The 17,780-nt window shown below is 49.4% G+C and overlaps 1 protein-coding gene across 2 annotated transcripts; it reads right to left on the bottom strand.

Annotated features, from left to right (window-relative positions):
- Nucleotides 1-12,025: 12,025 nt before the first annotated feature.
- Nucleotides 12,026-17,773, bottom strand: FBXO2 (F-box protein 2). 2 transcript variants are annotated; one of them, XM_026862750.1, is made up of 6 exons: nucleotides 17,728-17,773; nucleotides 15,960-16,235; nucleotides 14,737-14,863; nucleotides 14,546-14,641; nucleotides 14,023-14,158; nucleotides 12,026-13,625 (listed from the first exon to the last, which is right to left on the bottom strand). In XM_026862750.1, exons 2-6 carry the CDS (start codon nucleotides 16,207-16,209, stop codon nucleotides 13,491-13,493), a joined length of 744 nt encoding a protein of 247 aa, XP_026718551.1. In that variant the 5' UTR covers nucleotides 16,210-16,235; nucleotides 17,728-17,773; the 3' UTR covers nucleotides 12,026-13,490. The 2 variants fall into 2 exon arrangements, with proteins under 2 accessions (XP_026718551.1, XP_026718552.1); XM_026862751.1 differs by having other exon boundaries at nucleotides 15,960-16,240; nucleotides 17,732-17,770.
- Between the last annotated feature and the right edge of the window lie 7 nt (nucleotides 17,774-17,780).

Genomic DNA, 17,780 nt, shown 5'->3' with positions numbered 1-17,780 from the left:
GGGGATCTCTTAATACCCTTCTCTTACCTCAAAGGAGCATTGCCGTTTAATTACCTTATTTATTCTTGTTGGGATCTTAAAGCCTTCTGAGCTATGGGAATGAAAGGGGCTATAGAGGATAGTGTGTTGTTATTTGTTAAGAATAAACCACAGAGTGCGGCACAGCTAAACCGAGCTTTCAGGCTTGTCTTACGGGGTGGGAGCTCTTACTAAAGAGACCTGGCTGGCTGAGCTGGAGAGAGGAGATGCCTGGCACACACTGGAGAAAGATGTCAGCAGCCAGCCATCTGCCCTGTCCCCTCACTGCACTCCATGACCATCCCTGTGTGTGGATTTATTTTCCCCAGTGCTTGGTCTGGATGGGATCAGGAGGTGGAGTTGTCTCAAGATCTGTGGGTGGTCATCTGAGACCTTGAAAATGAAGTGATGTGTTCAACAGCCATGCAGGAGACTGTGCAGAGCAGCACACTGAACCTAGCAGCACAGAGGTGTTCAGAAATGCTCTGGAGTCTCTTCACCTCTAGGAGAGAAGCCTCCAACCTCAGCTGTGCTAGTCCTAGAGGGAGAGCGCAGGAGGCTGGAACACTTCTATTCATTTTTTTCCCCTTAGCAGCTGTGAATTATTCATAGACCTCCACTGACTTAGTGCTGGGGAAAGGATTTCCTGTTCATTATTTACTGATCTCTTCAGAAGCATGACACTTTTTTTTTTCTTTTTTAAATTTTTTTTTTTTTTTTTTTTGGTTCCCAGGATCTCTTTAGGAACGGGAGAAATTTGTCCCCCTGGACTTTCAAGGAGTCCTTTGCCATGTGCCTTTGTTATTTATTCTTTCTAATGAAGCTGCTAGAATTAATTCCTAAGAAGGACAGTGTAAAGAAACATCCCTGTCATTAAACAGTCTTCAGAGCTGTGGTTAAAAGATTTCCAGGTGGCAAGTGAATGCCTCAGTGGACTCTGTGTCAATTGACTCATGATGTGATTGACTGATGGTGTCTAGTTTCATATTGAAGCTGTCCTTGATGTCTATCACCTGGTTCCTTCCCTGGCTGTGAGCTTGGGATGAAAAGACTGCAGTGGGATGCACAAAAGCCCTGGTGAGCACATGGGAAGGAGGCCAGCAGTTTGACCTGGGACTAGGTCTCTCTTGAGATTACTGATTCCTAAAGTACTAAAGATATTGGAGTAATACCCTTGGAATTTTTTGGTCAAGGTTGTGGTATGTGGGATCCATGCCCTGTAGCAGTGTCATTCCTTGTTCATCAGACAAAATCTGGGCCATATTCCTATCACCTCTGCATCATGAGGTCTCTAATAATCAGAGAGGCTGGTCTGTGCTGGCATGTCCTGTCTGTTCTGGGGTTGGGTGGTTGAATGAGACAGTGACACGTCTCCTACCTACAGACCAGCACATAGAATCACAGAATGGTTTGGGTTGGAAAAGACCTTAAAGACCACCCACCCGCCATGGGCAGGGACACCTTCCACTAGCCCAGGTTGCCCAAAGCCCCGTCCAACCTGGCCTTGAACCCTTCCAGGCAGGGGGCAGCCACAGCTTCCGTTTAAAACCATTACTCCTCATCCTGTCCCTACACCCCCGATCGAGAGTCTCTCCCCCTGTTCCTGCAGCCCCTTTCAGCCCTGGGAGGCCGCTCTAAGGTCTCCCTGAAGCCTTCTCTTCTCCAGCTGAACCCCCCAACTCTCTCAGCCTGTCCTCACAGGGGGTGCTCCAGCCCCCTGAGCATCTCCGTGGCCTCCTCTGGCCCCGCTCCAGCAGGTCCGTGTCCTTCTGCTGTTGGTGCCCCCAGAGCTGGACCCAGCCCTGCAGGGGGGGTCTCGCGAGAGTGGAGCAGAGGGGGAGAATCCCCCCCCTTGCCCTGCTGCCCACCCTGCTCTGGGTGCAGCCCAGGACAGGGTTGGCTTTCTGGGCTGTGAGCACACATTGCTGGCTCACAGTTTTCCACCCACCAACACCCCAAAGTCCTTCTCCTCAGGGCTGCTCTCCATCCACTCCTTGTCCAGCCTGGATTTGTGCTTCGATTGCCCCGACCCATGGGCAGGACCTTGCACTTGGCATTGTTGAACTTCATGAGGTTTGTGCAGGCCCACCTCTCAAGCCTGGCATTCACACATATTCCTGCACATGCCAGGAGGCACATTGAATTTGCTTCTCACTGGAGTTTTTATCTATTTTCTCTTTTCTTCAGCCCTAGCACTTTGTCCAAATGCAGGTGTTGCAAGCTTTGCCTCTTGTTTTTTTATGGGGCCTTTGCTGTTTTCTAAAGGTGTTCCTTATCCTTATCCAGCGATTTGCAGATACACATAGGGTAATTTCTTCAGGTCTGTTTCCAGGTGGGACTGTGATAGTGTCAAGTAGCTAATTAGGGAACGTGGTCTATGAGGCCAGCTTCAGACTCCTGGTTACCTGTGTGGATGAGCTGGGGAATTGCTGCTGTGCATATTGCTGAAGACAAGCTTTCTGTGGGGGCCTGGTATGCCGGGCTCATCTGGGGGATGAGCGGAGCTGAAAGACCCGGAGAGGGGACCCATTGCTGTGTCAGAATGGCCCGAAGGGTGTGAACTGAACAGTGGGTGTTGATGCAGATGGGGCTGTGACAGAGACCCTGTAGAGCTGCTCCTGCGAGCAGGGGAGTTGGCTGGAGCAAAGCCCTCTCTGGGACACTGGGCAGGGAGGAGACACTGTGGCTCTTTGCATGGTTCTGTCAGCACGCTCGGGCTGTTGTATGTTATGTCTCCTGCATTGTGCTTGCTGTACAAGGCCTGCCTGCTCTCTGAGGTGCACAACTGAGGATGACTCTAGTTTCCAGAAAGGCCTCTTGAAGACTTTTGAAAGACCAGAGGTACAAAGTGAATTGAGGCATGAAACTCAGTCACAATCCAAAGGAAGGCAGCAGTTCACCTGGACAGGAATTGCTCCCACCTTGGCCATTCTCGCCTCTGCCTATTCAAGATCATTAGATTTACGAAAGAGAAAATGTGAAGGAAAGTTTGAAATGAGCCTGAAAAAGCTTAGCTGGGCTTTCTGGGCTGTAGTATACAAGTAATTAGGAAAACAGCAGTACCTCTGTTAGCTCTGACGCTCTCTGGAGAGGCAGGTTAGCTGTCTGGCTAGGCTGCAGTGTGGCAAGGTAGGGAAATGGGCATTATTAAATTATTCAGGCAGTTCAAAGGTGTCTGCAGGCAGCTGCTCCTTGTGTATGTGTAGGGGAAGGCTGTAGCATTGCTGATGAGTGTAACTCATAAGGGAGGAGACCCCAGTGTGTGTTGCTGAAGCCTGGCAGCTTTGGGCTCAGGGGCGTTCACTGGTTGGCACCAACATCCATCGCCTGGGCAGGGAGGCATCTCGTGTCCTGCAAGAGAGGTGTCACTACCTTGAGCTATGCCACTCTCGGACAAGAGGCAGCGTGATCCCTTTTTTTTTTCCTCATGTAGACACTCTCCAGACACTCCTGGATATTTCCTACATGTTTATCTGCTGGACATAACGCTTTTCAGCTGCTTTCTGCCACACAGATGTGCAGCAGTGATGTGCTCAGGAAGGGAGAGCTTGTGTGGATTCCCACCTGACTCCAACCGGGTATTGTTATGGAGGGAGGCTGACCTGGACAGTGATAGGGCTTGAAAATTAGATGAAATGTCATTCATTGTGCATGCAGGAAAAAAGCACAATAAATAGAAGGATTAGATGGAGTATGCATGAAGGGAGAGCTCTTGTCCTGCTCAAGAATTTAAAAACTCCCAGGCAAGTGGGAGTTAGGACTGCACAAAACAGTTATTCGAAGCTTTAAAAAAGCAGCAGGAAAAAACCTTTGAAAAAGCTATTAAAAAGACTAGTTTACTGGTTGCATTTGAGCTGAAGGTTGCAGTTAAACGTAACTGGAACTTATGCGTGCATAGGAATTCATAGTTACTTCTATTCAAATTGTCTTAAGCTCTGTCCACATTATCATAGCATAAGGGAGTCCACTTAGAGGAATGGCTTTGTCATACTGAAATCATAACAATTGAAATGTTTTTTCTTAATGTATGCTGGTCATGTCCAAACTTTTATTCTGCATGGCCACATGCTGTGTTGGAGGCTGTACAAAGCAGTGAAGGAGGCTTGGCTGGGGAGGCTGCGCTTCAGAAAATAGGGCTGTGGGCTTGGAATTCTTGCTGTACTCACAGGCTTCCTGTGTGACCCCTAGCTAAGCCACGCTTAGGTTTCTGTCATCCCTGTGCTAAAATAGGGCTAATAGCTCATAGGGGGTAATAAAATCTGCTGGCAGTTCAGAAGCACGTAGGTATAGCATGGCCCTCATTCATGGAGCAAGAACTGTCTAGATACAGATCAGGAACTAATGCATCCCATGCTTTTTTTTAAAACAAAACAAAACAAAAAAAAATCTTGCCTTTTTAGACTTGCCTGCCTTTATCAAAGCCCCTTTCCCCACCTCTTTTCCATCCATACTGAATCCCAAAACACTCTGCTAAGACAGAAGCACTGACCGTCATAATTGTCTATGAGCAGCATTTCCTTTTCTGTAAGGACTGTGTCAAACTAAATACAGCAGCTTCTCCTTTCTTTGAGCTAAAACACCCAATGGCAACAGATCAGTGTAATTTCCTTTCTTTTATCTGATTTTCCTCATAATCACTGCAACCATTAAAATTTCTAGAAAAGTCAAGTCCTCTGCTGCTCCGAATGTACGGTGATAGGTTTTCACCGCACCCTGCCCCAGGTGGTGTAGCCCATGCCCGAGAAAGATGGCATAGTGGCATCAGAAAGTATTAGCGTTCCTTGCTCTCTGGGAAAGGCTGATTTGAGGGGTCTCAGCTCGGATATTTCAGCAAACAGCCCCCAGGGGTGTCATCTAAGAGCTGTTGTGTTGCCTCTGGGGATGCCCAGAACCAGGTGTGCTAGTGAATCGCCCCAAGCAAAGTGTCAGAGCCTTGTGAGTAAGAAGGGGGTCTGCTTGTGTGTGCTGGTCTGAATCCCTCCCAGACGGGGTGATGCTCTGTGGTCGCCATAACTGTGGGCTTGCCCCAAACCTGGATACGAGAAGGAATGTTTTCATGTTTGTTTCAACGATTTTGGATCATTTATCCCCCTGCCTCTGTCCCCTTGTACCTAATGCTCTTGCACTTGAGTGCTGTGTTTCTTGGCTTTGTGCCCAGGGTTTTGTTTGCTTACCAACAAGAGCTGCTTGTATGAGTTATTATGCATCCTCTCACTGATGGATGCACTTGAACCTGACGTGGTCCCTGAGGGTGCAGTGGGAAACTCGAGCTGGGGCTGTGCTCTCTGATCTCCCAAGCCCTGGTTTCCACCCATGGTGGGTGAGTGTGAGGTGGTGCTGTGCAGGACAGGGGACACAAGCATCTGAAAAGGGCAACTGGGGCTGCTGCCTGTTTTTTTTAATTTTTTTTTTTTTTTAAATGTTGCTTAGAAACCAAATTCAATATTTCCTAACTTCACCAGATCTGCAGTGCAGAATTCATTGCACAAGGGGAAATGAGTTTTTTTATTTTTATTATTATTTTTCTACTTTTTTTTTTTCCTTCTACAAGAAATAACTCACTTTTCAGCTGTTGGAGAAGGTAGTAATTGATCTACAGCTTTGTGGCTTGCCTTCCGGAATGGTTTTATTCTTAATGTAAGAATAAAACTCTGTTAGGTCAAATACACAGCAATAAATACAAGAAGCACATTAGCTTTAATATATTGGATTATTCCACTTGGTGGTGACGGGGAAAAAAACAAGATTTAATTCCCCTGGCAATGCAGGCAAAGAAAATCGCTTTCCCTGCCCATTTTTTTTCTGTTAAGTCATTTTTGTCTGTCAATGAGAATGCTGCAGGCTTTGACAGGGTTTAATTTTACTTTTTATTTTTTTAACCTGTTGTGAAAGTAAGAAGTATTTTCTCCAAGTAAATTGTCCACAAATTCACTCAATGCCTTTTATTTTCTAGCTGTTACAGATTCCTTCCCTGGTGGGATGCGTGGAGCTCTCAGTACTGTCAGAAAAGTGGGGATTGTCGTGAACTGGCAGGGTATGGTAGCTTTTGCCTTCACTCTGCCGGTGCGGTGGGGCAGTGAGTTCAGCACAGCTGCTCCCCTTTTCCCAGGCATGCTGGTGTTGGTTTAGCTTCCTATCCTGAAGCTTCCCAGTGACAACTGTTCTTTGTGATGGACCACCGCTCTTCAGTGCCACAACATCTGTTGCAAGTTTCCTTGTGTCCTACAGGCTAGTGGTGGTGTAGGGCTCCTACATGGTGGTGAATGTACCCAGCAGTGCATGAATTTCTCCCACATGACATGCCTTGCAGTGCTGAAGGCTTTCATTAAATCCCATAGTCACTCCTTGTGCCAGGTCTTCCCTTGTTTTCCTGGGAGAGCAACAACATTAGATCCTTTCCCTACAATCCCTGCTTTTTCCCAAATTTCTATCTTATATCAGAAACAAGACAGATGAGAAGAAGCAGGAGTGATCTCTGATTGTCGTCATGGTAGATAGATGGGTAGAATGTGGACCAGGCTGTGGACCAGGCAAGTAGCAGAGATACTGCAGCAGAGCTTTAGCTTGTATAACAGAGAGGAAACATCTCAGCATGGTGAAGGACTGTAAAAAAGGATTTGCAGGGGGTAAAACCTTCACAGCCAGAAAGCTTTGAGAAAAGGCTAGATGAATCTGTGTCAGGAGTGATGTACGGATGGGGAGTGTCTGCCACAGACAGGAGAAGGGGAGTTAGAGTAGGCAAGCCTGGGTTGTGTGTCTGGCGGGGAGTGTGTTGGTTCTAAAGCATCTCTCTCCTGCGTGCAAATTGGCAAGAGAGAGTGGGGAAAAAGCAAGGTAGGAGTCTCCATGTGGTTAACTGAGTCTCTGCACTGTACTCATCTGTCCAGGCAGAGTTACTGCTCCAATGAGCAGGGCTCCTCCACCAGCACCTAGACTCTATCTGATTGTATTTGTCTAAGACGAGAAAGACTTCACAATAATCCTGCTGGCAATTAATTGGCTTTTGTTCAGCAAGAGTGAACAAGATCTCATCTTAATCTGTTTCATTATTTCTCCTTGTATAGCACAGTCAACACAAGATTAGGTTTAATTTACAAAAAAATGCAAAGTCATTACTCATATCTGGATCAGGATTTTATCTGCTTCGTTTTGCAATGCTTCACGTGTCAATATTAACAAGAGGACCTGCATGTGTGGTGAGGTGGAAATGGTACTGCTTGACTTCAGGACCTTTTGGAAGGACTGCAGGTAGCAGAGCTCTGATGTCCTCCTTCCTCTACCCCCATCTCCTGCCCTTCCTCGAGAAGCTTTGTGCTCAGAAGAACTAGCCTCTCCCCACAGGGCAGTGGGCCACGGTGCTCTTAGCTCTCATCTCGTAGCTCCTTATGCAGTGACAACCCTGGGCATGCATGTGGAAAAGAGCTGTGGGAACCCAAAAGGAAATGTTGTGGGGTCTGTGGCAGCACCAGCCAGAGGTGGGTCTGGTTTGATGCCAGGTGAGAGGCTGTGCCAGTTCCCTCTGGCCGTCTGTGGACATCCCAGCCCTGGGAGCACAGGAAGGCCACGTTGGTGGTTTCTGGAATGCTCTGCATGGCTGTGGACACGTGCGTGTGCCTGGGGCTTTACTTACCTCTGTGCAATTCAATGCCCTTAGCTGAGAGTGCTCATGCAACCCCTCCCACTAACCAGGCTCCCCTTGTCCCCTGTCCCCGCCAGGTAGCTGGCTCAGAGACATTCACAGCATGTTCCCTTTCCCCTGGTTCTTCTGAACATGGCACCCACATCTGCAACACGCTCGGCGGGAGGCATCTCGCTGCCAAAGCCAGCTCCCCTCCTGGGTTGGAGCTGAGCTCCTGTTCCTGCTGCAGTTGGTGTGTTCCCCCACAACCCATCAGCCCAGCAAGAACCCTTATGACTTTATTGTGGCCCCTCTGGGAGCACTGACCGTGCTGTGGTTATGGGTCTGCACAGACACCAGCCCCAGAGGAGTTGCTCTAAGGGAGGTTAGCCAAGGGCGTGTGGTATCGCTGGGGCTCTTGCTTTGCTGGGAGAGCTGCCGAACTTTGCACGTGAGGCGGGTGGCAGAGTGGCTGTGTGCTCCTGGGGACAGCGTAGACGGGGATGGAGACAGTCCTATGGCTCTGGGTGTGGTTCTCGTGGGCTGGATTAAGGTAAGAAGATACTGTGCAAGGAAAGGAGTGTTCCTGATTTGAGCAATACTCAATAAATCAGTGCCCTAGGACAATGTTGGGTGAGTTGTGCTGCTTCCAGTCAAATTGCTCTCTGTTCAGGAAAGCTTTCACTGCTCTCTGATTAGCACGTTACAGTTGAGAAGGCTGCCTGCATCCAAAACAAGTGTGCTGTGGGTGTCTGTTGCCCAAGAGGCAACCGTGCTGCCAGAATGCATGGGGTGTCCCCGATGGCAGGGGCAAGCATTAGGGTCTGTATGGCAAAAGCTGCTCTGAAAAACAGGATGAGGAGAAAACACTAACTTGAGCCTAAGCTGCAGCCGGAAGAAACATGGGGCAGCGGTAAGAAAAAAGCCCATAAGTGCAACCCTTGGAGTACGCTCACACCTCTTCTGCCCATCTCAGCATGGGCTCCCGCAGCTCCCCGGGCTCACAGCCTGCAGCCCGAGTGCCATCTGCTGTCACCGCGCTCCGCGGTGGTGCCCAGGGTCGTGGGAGGGCTCAGGCTCGCAGTCACGGCAGGGTTTTGGTGTTGCCCCGCACGCAGGGCTGCCTTCAGAGCGCTGGGCTTGGGGTGCTGCCCGGCTGCTGGGGCCCAGAGCTGCTGGGGAGATGGAGTAAAGGCAGTCGGGCATCTCTGCTGCAATATTTCTTTGCATGAGACAAAACTCTCTTCCCTGAAAAATAAGGCAGGCTGACTCCCAGCCCAGGAGCATGCTTGTGTGCATGCTTGGCTGTCTCTGGCTTTTCTGTTCCTGTGACATCTTTTCCTCGTGTGCCAATCTTGACCACGTCTATGCTGTTCTGGCTTGCCCACGTACCTTTGTTTTACATGCAGGCTGCTGTGTAAGGGGCTCAGCTCTCTCAGGCAGCAGTTACCCTTTCCAGCTTCCATCTGACTGCCCAGTTGAACTCGGGGTAACTGTTCTCTCTAACTCCAAAGCACCTCCCCCAGGAGGAAAACATCTAGGCTTTTTTATTTTTTCTCCCTAACAGATAAGGAGACTGAGAAGGACGGGGCAGTCACTGCCCCAAGGACACCAGGAGAAATGAGCTGGATGGAAGGAGAGGCAGGAATTGGGTTAGCTCAGTGCCAGTGCTCCTCACCCGTGGACTTTTGTTTTTCTCTGAGATATCTGTGTGGTGTGGGACAGCAGTGAGACGTGGGAATGGCCATGTCTGAGCTGCAAAGGGAGGTGTGTGCTCAGGGGATGTTTTTAACCTAGCCCAGTGTTTTCGTGTTTTTCAAAGGTTTTCTACTCCTGACAGGCTTGTGGGCCCAAATGAAAGGATAAGGCACTGGCTTTCCACCCCATTTGTAACCATCTGGGCTACAGCTTTAGGCTGGCAGTCCCTGCTGCAGGTGTGGCTGATTCTCTGCTATCCTGGCTTTCAGGAGGTGCCATTCCCAGCCCCTACAAGCCGTTTGATTTAGGAGGAATCAATCTCCTAAACCTTCTTCCCTTTTACAACAGACTAGAACAGCTGGGCTACAAGCAACAGGGAATTGTCAGATAGATTTTATTTTTTTTTCCCCTCTCCTATCCCCAGTCTTGAATGCCTGGTGGGGGAGTAAACTCCTCCATCTGTCCACAGACCCCCCAGGTGGGTAATAATAGATGCTTCATATAGAAAAAATTCAATTAGACTTGACAAGAGATGTATGCTAGTGCTTTCTTGCCAGAGCCCCATTTTGCTCTGTTCTGTTCCTCTGCAAGAGACTTGCTGTAGAAGCTATTATGAAAAAAAAAAAACCCAACAAAACAACACCAACCTTGTAAGTTTAGTGACATTTATAGCCAGGACTACCTGTGGTGGGCTTTGTAGAAAAGAAAACTACAGTGGGATCTCATACAACTGCAGCCACCAAGAGGCAAATGGCTACCCACGATGTCAGATGCCAGCTGCTGAGAGCAGGAAGGGGCGGGTGGAGTGTGGAGTGCTGTACCTAGGGCTTCCCTTAGTGCCTTCAAGTGTTAAAGCAGCCAGGGTAAGAGGTTTGTTCCTGCTGGTGTCTTGGCCAAGAGTGTAGTTTGCATCTTAAACTCTCTCTCCGGTTCTCAGCACCCAGCTGGGGTGTTTTGAGGGACGTTTCCATTCCCTGTGCAGCATAGCTCACTACTAAGCTCAGCAGCGGGCTGCCCCAGAGATGGCTGCAGTGAGATGTGGGATTGATGTGCAAAGGAAATAAGAGCCCTTTTTACAGCTCGTGTTGCCGCGTTCAGGACTGGGAGAAGCCCCTTTTGTGTGGTTTTAGTTTGTTTTTTTTCTTCAGCATGAATGCTCCAGCAACACTCAGTTTTTGTGTTTTAATTCTTGGATTTCTACTCTAAGTCTGGGTGATGAGAATATCTGTTATCAATTACTTGGGGGACAGACCTCTTCCTGTCTGTACAGCACACTCATCTGCATTGGTCATCAGTGTCCCCAAAAGCTACTGTGTAGTATCACACAGCTGCTTGCTGGTGTTGGCACAACGGAAAGCAGAAGGAACTCCCGTTGAAGCTGTGTGTGATGGAGCCCTTCGGTGGCTGGGAGCTTTAATACATCTAAACCCTTTTGTCACAGTTACACTGCCTTCCTGTAATCCTATGAAATTGCATCGTCTCAATTTCCATGAAGTCTGTAACATGTGAGAACCCATTAACCTTCTGCGCTCTGTTCATCTTTGACAGATGAGTTGACATCATCTTGGAACTGGTGTATGGTGCAGATTTCGATGTGTTCAGACTTCTGGTATTTGATCAAAATTCAAAAGGCATTTGGAACAAAATATTTATAATGTGAGCAAGACTTTTTTTTTCTTCCAAGTACCCAGGCACTGGCTTGCTTTGGGACTCTAGCACTGATGAGGCTGAATGCAAGGTGTAATCACTTCCCTGAGGCCAGCAGCGGCTTTTGCAAGCAGCTCTCTGGAACAGAGGGAGCTGTTCTCTGCAGTGATGCTGCAAGGCACGCAGCCTCTTGGAAAGCAGCCCTTAGAGGTGAGCGGGAAGGTCAGGACAGCCTTGCAGGATGCCCTCAAGAGCCGATGTGAACATCGGGCCTGCTGGCATGAGGAGTGCGGAGGGGGAAAGGCAGGCGGGTGCACTGGCGGTAGCAGAGCTGCTGGGGAAGCTGCGTGCATTTAGTAGTTCAGCCTAGATAAGGTTAGAGTGGGGACCATGGTCCTACCCTGTAACAAGGGACACAGTATCTGAAGGCTTAATCCTGGGGTTTATCCTGACTGTGAGATGATGCTTTAGGAAAGGTTCAGTTTAACAATTGCATCAAGATGTGTAATATTGATCCCCTTGCTGTACTGATTCCTTAGGGACAGACAGAGGCCTCACTTCTGTGGGGCAGAGTTGGCAGCGAGTTGAGTACTAACTAGCAACTTTGTCAGCTGCATTAAAGGCTGTGGTGAATACAGCAGCATTGTGTGACTGTGTGCAGGGGTAATGGAGGGGAAGGAGTTACATTCTGAACTGGTTCTGGTCTCTCCTGGGTCAGAACCAAGGCTGAGCTCACAGCAGAGCTGCAGTCACAGGTGACCTGGAAGGCATCTGCTGTGCGGGGCCCTTCCTGGAGCTCCCCTGTGTCTTGCATCAACTCCCGCTATGTTCTAAGCACACCTCTGCCTGCTGCTGCTCTGCAAACCCATTGCCCATCGGGTGCTTCTGACAGGCTCAGGCTGCTGGGTCAGGGAACAGAGCATGTACCTCTTTCTGTGAGACTCACGGTATTACACAACAGCTCCTGGGTGTTGGACAGGCCTGGCTGACATCTCCCCGCCTCACGCAGCGTGCTTAAGCACAAGGACACAAATACCCAGCACACAAGGGAAGATCCACACACAACTGTGTCATTTTATTATGTTTGCCTGGACTCTGCCTGGGCACAGCTGTGGTTTGGAAGGCTGCCGTGCCCCAAGCAAGCCCGACGAAGCAGAGCGTGCACAACGTGGCCAGCTCAGAAGCTCTCTCCTTTGGCTACAGGTAGTAGTAGACTGCACTTGCAATGGTGCACTTTGATGCAAAGTGGCATTCAAGTATGTATGTGCTGGCAGCCCAGGAAGGGAAGACAGATGGACACAAAAATGTAAGCGCCTGTCTCTCTACACAACACCAGCTCTATTGAGGAGAAGCTCTTCTGAGAGGACTAACTAGCGGGGACAGGCTTAGCTGAGGGAAGCTTAGGTGTCTTTGTTCAGGATAGTGGCTCGCAGCCCTGAGAGGTATCAAGAGGCACTAGTGGGAGTACACATGAAGAGCTGTCTTGTCAGTGAGCATATGGAGTGGAGGCAGACATGTCCTTTTTGCAGACACTGTTAGCAGGCAGGACGAACTGGGATCAAGTGGGGCTAAGCACAGCTTTCTCTGAATGTTATCTCCTGCCTGCAAGGAGTCATACTGGATGACCAGGGTGCTTGTTGCATGGAGCATGCAGAGGCCAGGAAGGGATAGAGGAGTTTGTTTTCATTTGTTCCTGGACCCCCTCCCCAATTTGCTTCTAACCCATTTCCCTACATCTTTGTCTCTCTCCCAGCAATTACTCTCAGTTGCCATCTGTCTGAGGGAGCCAAATGAAGCCCCAGGGCTGGACACCAGAGAGGTTTCAGTTCCCAATACTTTCCTTAATAAATGAATGCTGGGAAGAGTGTAAGAAAAAAAGAATTGCCCTATCACCTTGCATTATCACTAGAAATCAAACTAATAGCACTTGGCAGCCAAGGTAGGGGTCCTGTGTGGCCAGCAGTGACAACTATTGATTATGGATGGGAGATGCTAAGGGTCTCGCTGTGGGTCATGGAAGTGGTTGGTGACAGATGTGACAGGGCTCTGGGTTTCCCTGGTATTTTCTCAGATGTGAAGTCTATGCTTTTCTTTCTTCCTTTTTTTCCATTCTTTAACTTCCAGAAAATATAAAGTTAACTTAAAGTTAAGGGGTGCCCAGTTCTGGGAAGCAGGCAGGAGGGGTGTCTAGTTCGGCTGGGTGCTAGGGGTTGGTGGCTTAGGAGAGCAGTAAGGTCTGCAGGGCTTTCAGATGATCTCCTGTCTGACAGAGAACATCCGTGCAAGCGGCGAGGCTGAGTCCCGTGTGGTGCATTCACAAATCTATTCATGTTCTTTGCATAGTCCTCTTGAGGAAAGATGGATGCTGGCCCCTGGCGCCTTGCACGCACGTTCATATGCAGAAGGGTGTATGCTCTGCAGCCTGGCAGCAGCACCATGCAGAAACCATCCACCGGCCAGGGGATGCCCCGAGGGCAGTGGGCTCCATGCAGGCCCCAGCTGAGCACAGCTACGGCTCCACTGTCACGCTGCTGTTGGTAACACGGACGCCGTACCAGCCCTTCCAGAATAGCGTGTCCTGGCCACCGTGTTCAAAGCGGACAAAGCGGACCCCAGGCCCATAGTTGGAAAAGGTGTGGGAGATCTTTGGGACAAGAGACAAAATGGTTGTTGGTAAGTGTCAAACTACCATGAACCTTCTTTAGTGTACAGAGCCTTCCACCTCCCCTGCCCGAGCCATACCTACTAGCCTGGGTAACAATGAGGACATTTATAATACCAGTGGGAGTTACTAGGAGGAGCTTTGATCCCACTGTTGATCAGAGGCTACTGAACCTCTCCTTTATCTTACACCTGCAGTGGTGGCTCAGCAAGTTACTTTTATGTAAGGTAGTCTCCCAGTATAATCCCTTAGTTCAGTCACAGGCTCCACAGAACATGACAGCCACCTTCTCCAGAACCCTCCTGCTTCTCTCTGCTTGAAAATATTCCCGATTCATGCAGGTTGTGTGTCACCAGCTGAGCCCACAGCTTCAACTCACCTCAGTCCAGCTGGCATCATTGTCCTGTGGGATGGCAACAGTCTCACTCTTGTACTCAGCCAGAACATCCTCGTTCTCTGAGAGCAGCTTCACACAGAGCTCATAGAGGCAGCCGGCGTCACTGCGTCCTGCGTACCTGCACAGAGAGCCAAGCTGCTGGCCTTACCTGTGCCACCTCTGCAAAGAGCCAGAGCACACAGCTGTATCTTGCCAAATGCAGTTTCCACTGATTTCATCAAGTTACCGGGGCCTTGGCTTGAGGTGGAAATCTGTGATAGTTCTTACCTCGACCCACCACCTCCCCTCCACACCAGGAACCTGTTTTTTCGAGACCGTATGCACCAACAGTCTGAAGCTTGTGGGAGCTGCCTGTGGTGCTGTAAGCTAAAACCAAGCCCAGTCCCACATCTCGGGGATCCTGGCAGCTGAGGTTTTAATGCCCAGCACAGGTATATGCCCCTCCTTGCCCTCCCTTCTCCTTCTCGACTCTCTGTCTGCCTTCTGAAGCATCCTTGCTACTTACCAGTCTTTGACCACAACTTTAGGTTGGGTTGTATCCATCAGCTCTTCCCAGTAGCCCTCAGCCCTAAGGTCAATGACCTGAGCCTTGCGACACCACCTGAAATGCAAGACATTAATTGGTATCAGTCTCTCCTGGGACTGAGGGAACCAAAAATGTCCCCTTTCCTGAATAAGAGAAGAAAGCAGCCTTACTCATAAGATGTAACAAAGTATTTATAGACTTCTTCTCTAGGAAATTCTTTTCCAAAGTCCCCAGGGAGCTCTTCAATTTTCCAGCCATCACCTCCATTCTCTACCTCTCCCCAGTGCTGCAAGTCTTCTGCAAATGGCAGAAAAGAGACTCTGAGTCCTTGTTTCTGTGGGTCTGGGGAAGCTGACCATCTCCCCCTGGAACCCTCCCCTGGCTTGTGAAAGGTACACTCCTAGATGCAGCACTCATTTTGTATGTAGACTATGGAGATGTTTGTTAAGTAAAGGTTAGGCAAAAACCTTTAATCTGGCTGAACTTAAAATGTTTCCCACCAAAAGGGTTACGTACATGTGGGTTTGTTTAAGAAGGTACTCCAGTGAAATTATTTAGGTATTCTGAACTGTGTGTCAGCACTTTGAGTGTCATAACATGGGAGTAGCCCGGGGAGAGATGCTGATTGTTTCATGTCTACATTTCTGAAATTGCTAAATGGTATTTCTAGAAGCAGTATGGTCTTAAACACTGGGCTTTTCTGGTCTTAGCCAGAGGGAACCTGGGTGGTGGAAAAGCTTTCAGAAAAATAATCTGTAAACAAAATGGAGAAGCTGTGTGGATATTGCTTTGGTCTGTCATGTGTGAAATGTATTTGCTGCTGCTCCGGTTGTGAGGCTTGATTACTGCTGCTTTTTGCTAAGCATCTTGTAGATCTGGTAAGTGAAGTTCATAGATTATCAGAATAATGGCAAATGGGGTACGTGCACAGCTCTAACATGGGCTATAGTAAGGAGGGTACAAACAAGATTTGCCTAAGCTGCTTCAGGGAGGGGGAGCCTGAAGTGTCTGGTGAGCTAAGGGCAGACTGGCTCCTGAGTGGGGAAAGGCTTGATCTTTCCTGTCATGGTTTGGCAAGAAGCAATCTAGAAATGGAGATGCCGCTACCATTACTGCACTGGACAGGTTCTGCAAAGGACATTTTTGTGTCTCAAATGTGATCTGGACCCCTGAGGGGCTTATATAAAATTGATGTCAAGTAGAGCCCTTTGCAAAGGGCCTCATGCCCGTTAAATGATTTGACAGCATGCATTAAGTGATTTGAATCTTGGGCAAGAAGAAAGTGCTGCAACCTGATAGCCACTAAGATCTTTTTTCAAAAACTGGAGAGGACAAATTTTCAGTGACTGGTCATCTGTGTGAAACCTTAGGGCTTGTTATGCTTGTCTCTCACCTTCACCACATGGGTTCTTGATGAGATTCTTCCTTTTCTTGCTCAGGAAGTAGAAGTTTTGCCAGTTCTCTGCATCCTCCTGTGACTCTGCTCCAGTGAGACCTTCCTGCTGACACTTCAGGATCCAAAGTGCAGCTCCATCAACCAGATTCTTCCACTGGCAGCAGACCAGGCGGCACGCCAGCACCAAATCCACCGCAGGTATGGAAGCCAGGATTCTGATCAGGACTGCTTCAGGGAGGGACTCCATCCTTGGGCCAGGCTGGATGCAGTTTGCTGAGAAAGAAGGGGGAAAGGAATGGTGACACGGTGGTCCTTAGGACACGGGGTCCCTCACCCTCAGCGATGTCAAACACTGATGTGTTAGAAAAAATGGAAAATGAGCATGTTATCTGAAAGCATGATTGTGGGGGTATAGATTGCTTCCTAACCTCAAGGCCTCCTGACCCCTGTTAAGTCAATACCCTGCAGCACGTGAGTAGATTAATATTTTATGTTCTAAGTGAAGCCCTTAGTTAAATCCATCCACAAAATGCAAGTAGCTGACATCTGCAATTGTGGACAGTTTGCCAGTTTCCCAGACTGGAATCAGTCCTTCCAGAAGTCTCTGCTGCTGCAAAATCAGCTTCTTAGTAATGACTTCCTCTGCAGAGGGAGGCATCTGGGTGTTTGTTCTGCCTTTAAGAGCATCACGGATACCAAATGCTGCAGAGCAGTCCCTAAATATCAGTGGCGAGTCTTGCCAACTGCATTTGCAGTGGTTCCTTCTATATCTGAAAAACTTTCCCTCCAGGGGCTGGCACTTAATGTCCTTAGTCACGAGCCTGTATAAAGTATAGGTCTGAGCATAACTGAAAATAATTCAGTTGATATTCCCTAATATTCCTTTTTCTATGGCCTTATAACCTGAGCTATTAAGTCAGAAGTGTGTGCTTTAACTTCATATGCTAATTCCGCACTCCAGCGCTCTGTTGTCCTGAGTTGTAGGGCCAGGACCTGCAGGAACAAGGAGAGATGAGTGTGCAGATTCGGAGCCGTGTCACCCCGGGGGCGTGCACTGTGACACTGCTTTTATCCCAGCTCGGCCCTGATGCCGGGAAGCTGCTGGGACTGCAGTGAACTTCACAGGCACAGCCAAACTCCTCGGGAGTCACTGAGCTGAGGAGAGCACCAGGACCAGAGCAGGTGAAATAGCCTGACATGCTGCCTGATGAAATGTGGCGGTGCCAAATCTGGCAAGGGAGGGGAGAAATGGGGAGTTGGTACTCAAACAGCACCCTAAATCTAGATGTTTCAGATGCAGAGCTGTCACGTGTCCTCTATCTGCACTGCAGGCAGCAGGAGGAAACCGTTATTTGAAATTCCCTGGCTTTTATGGGGGACATTGGGGATTTCCCCTTTGCCATCCCTCTTTCCAACCCTCAACCACAGTCCCTAAAGGGTAACATGTTTTTTTTTTTTCTTAAAAAAAGAAAGAAGATCGCTCCTGCTGTTTCATCTCCTGCAGGGATGTCCCAGGCCTCACCCGCTCCCCGCCCGCTGACGGAGCATCACCTCTCTCCTTGCTCAGCGGGGACGCTCCGGCCAGGGCTGACGGTCCCCGGCTGCCTCCCCTGCCCCCTCCGGTCCCGTCTGCCCCGCCCCGGCTCGCAGCTCTTTACAGCCGCTCCGCGGATCTCCCGCGGTCCTTCCATCCCCTGGGGCGCGCTCCGCTTCCCTACGCGCCCCTCTCCGCGCTGTGCGCCCCTCCCGCCAGGACCGGCCTTACCTGAGCGCCGCTCGCCGGGCCGGGCCGGGCCGGGCCGCGCTCCCTCTTAAAGC

This window comes from Athene cunicularia (genome assembly GCF_003259725.1).
Source record: "Athene cunicularia isolate RWA chromosome 21 unlocalized genomic scaffold, athCun1 chr21_part1, whole genome shotgun sequence".
NCBI classification, from domain to species: domain Eukaryota; kingdom Metazoa; phylum Chordata; class Aves; order Strigiformes; family Strigidae; genus Athene; species Athene cunicularia.
The sequence above is the reverse complement of the archived record's forward strand: the minus strand, read 5'-3'. Positions and strand labels throughout refer to the sequence as shown.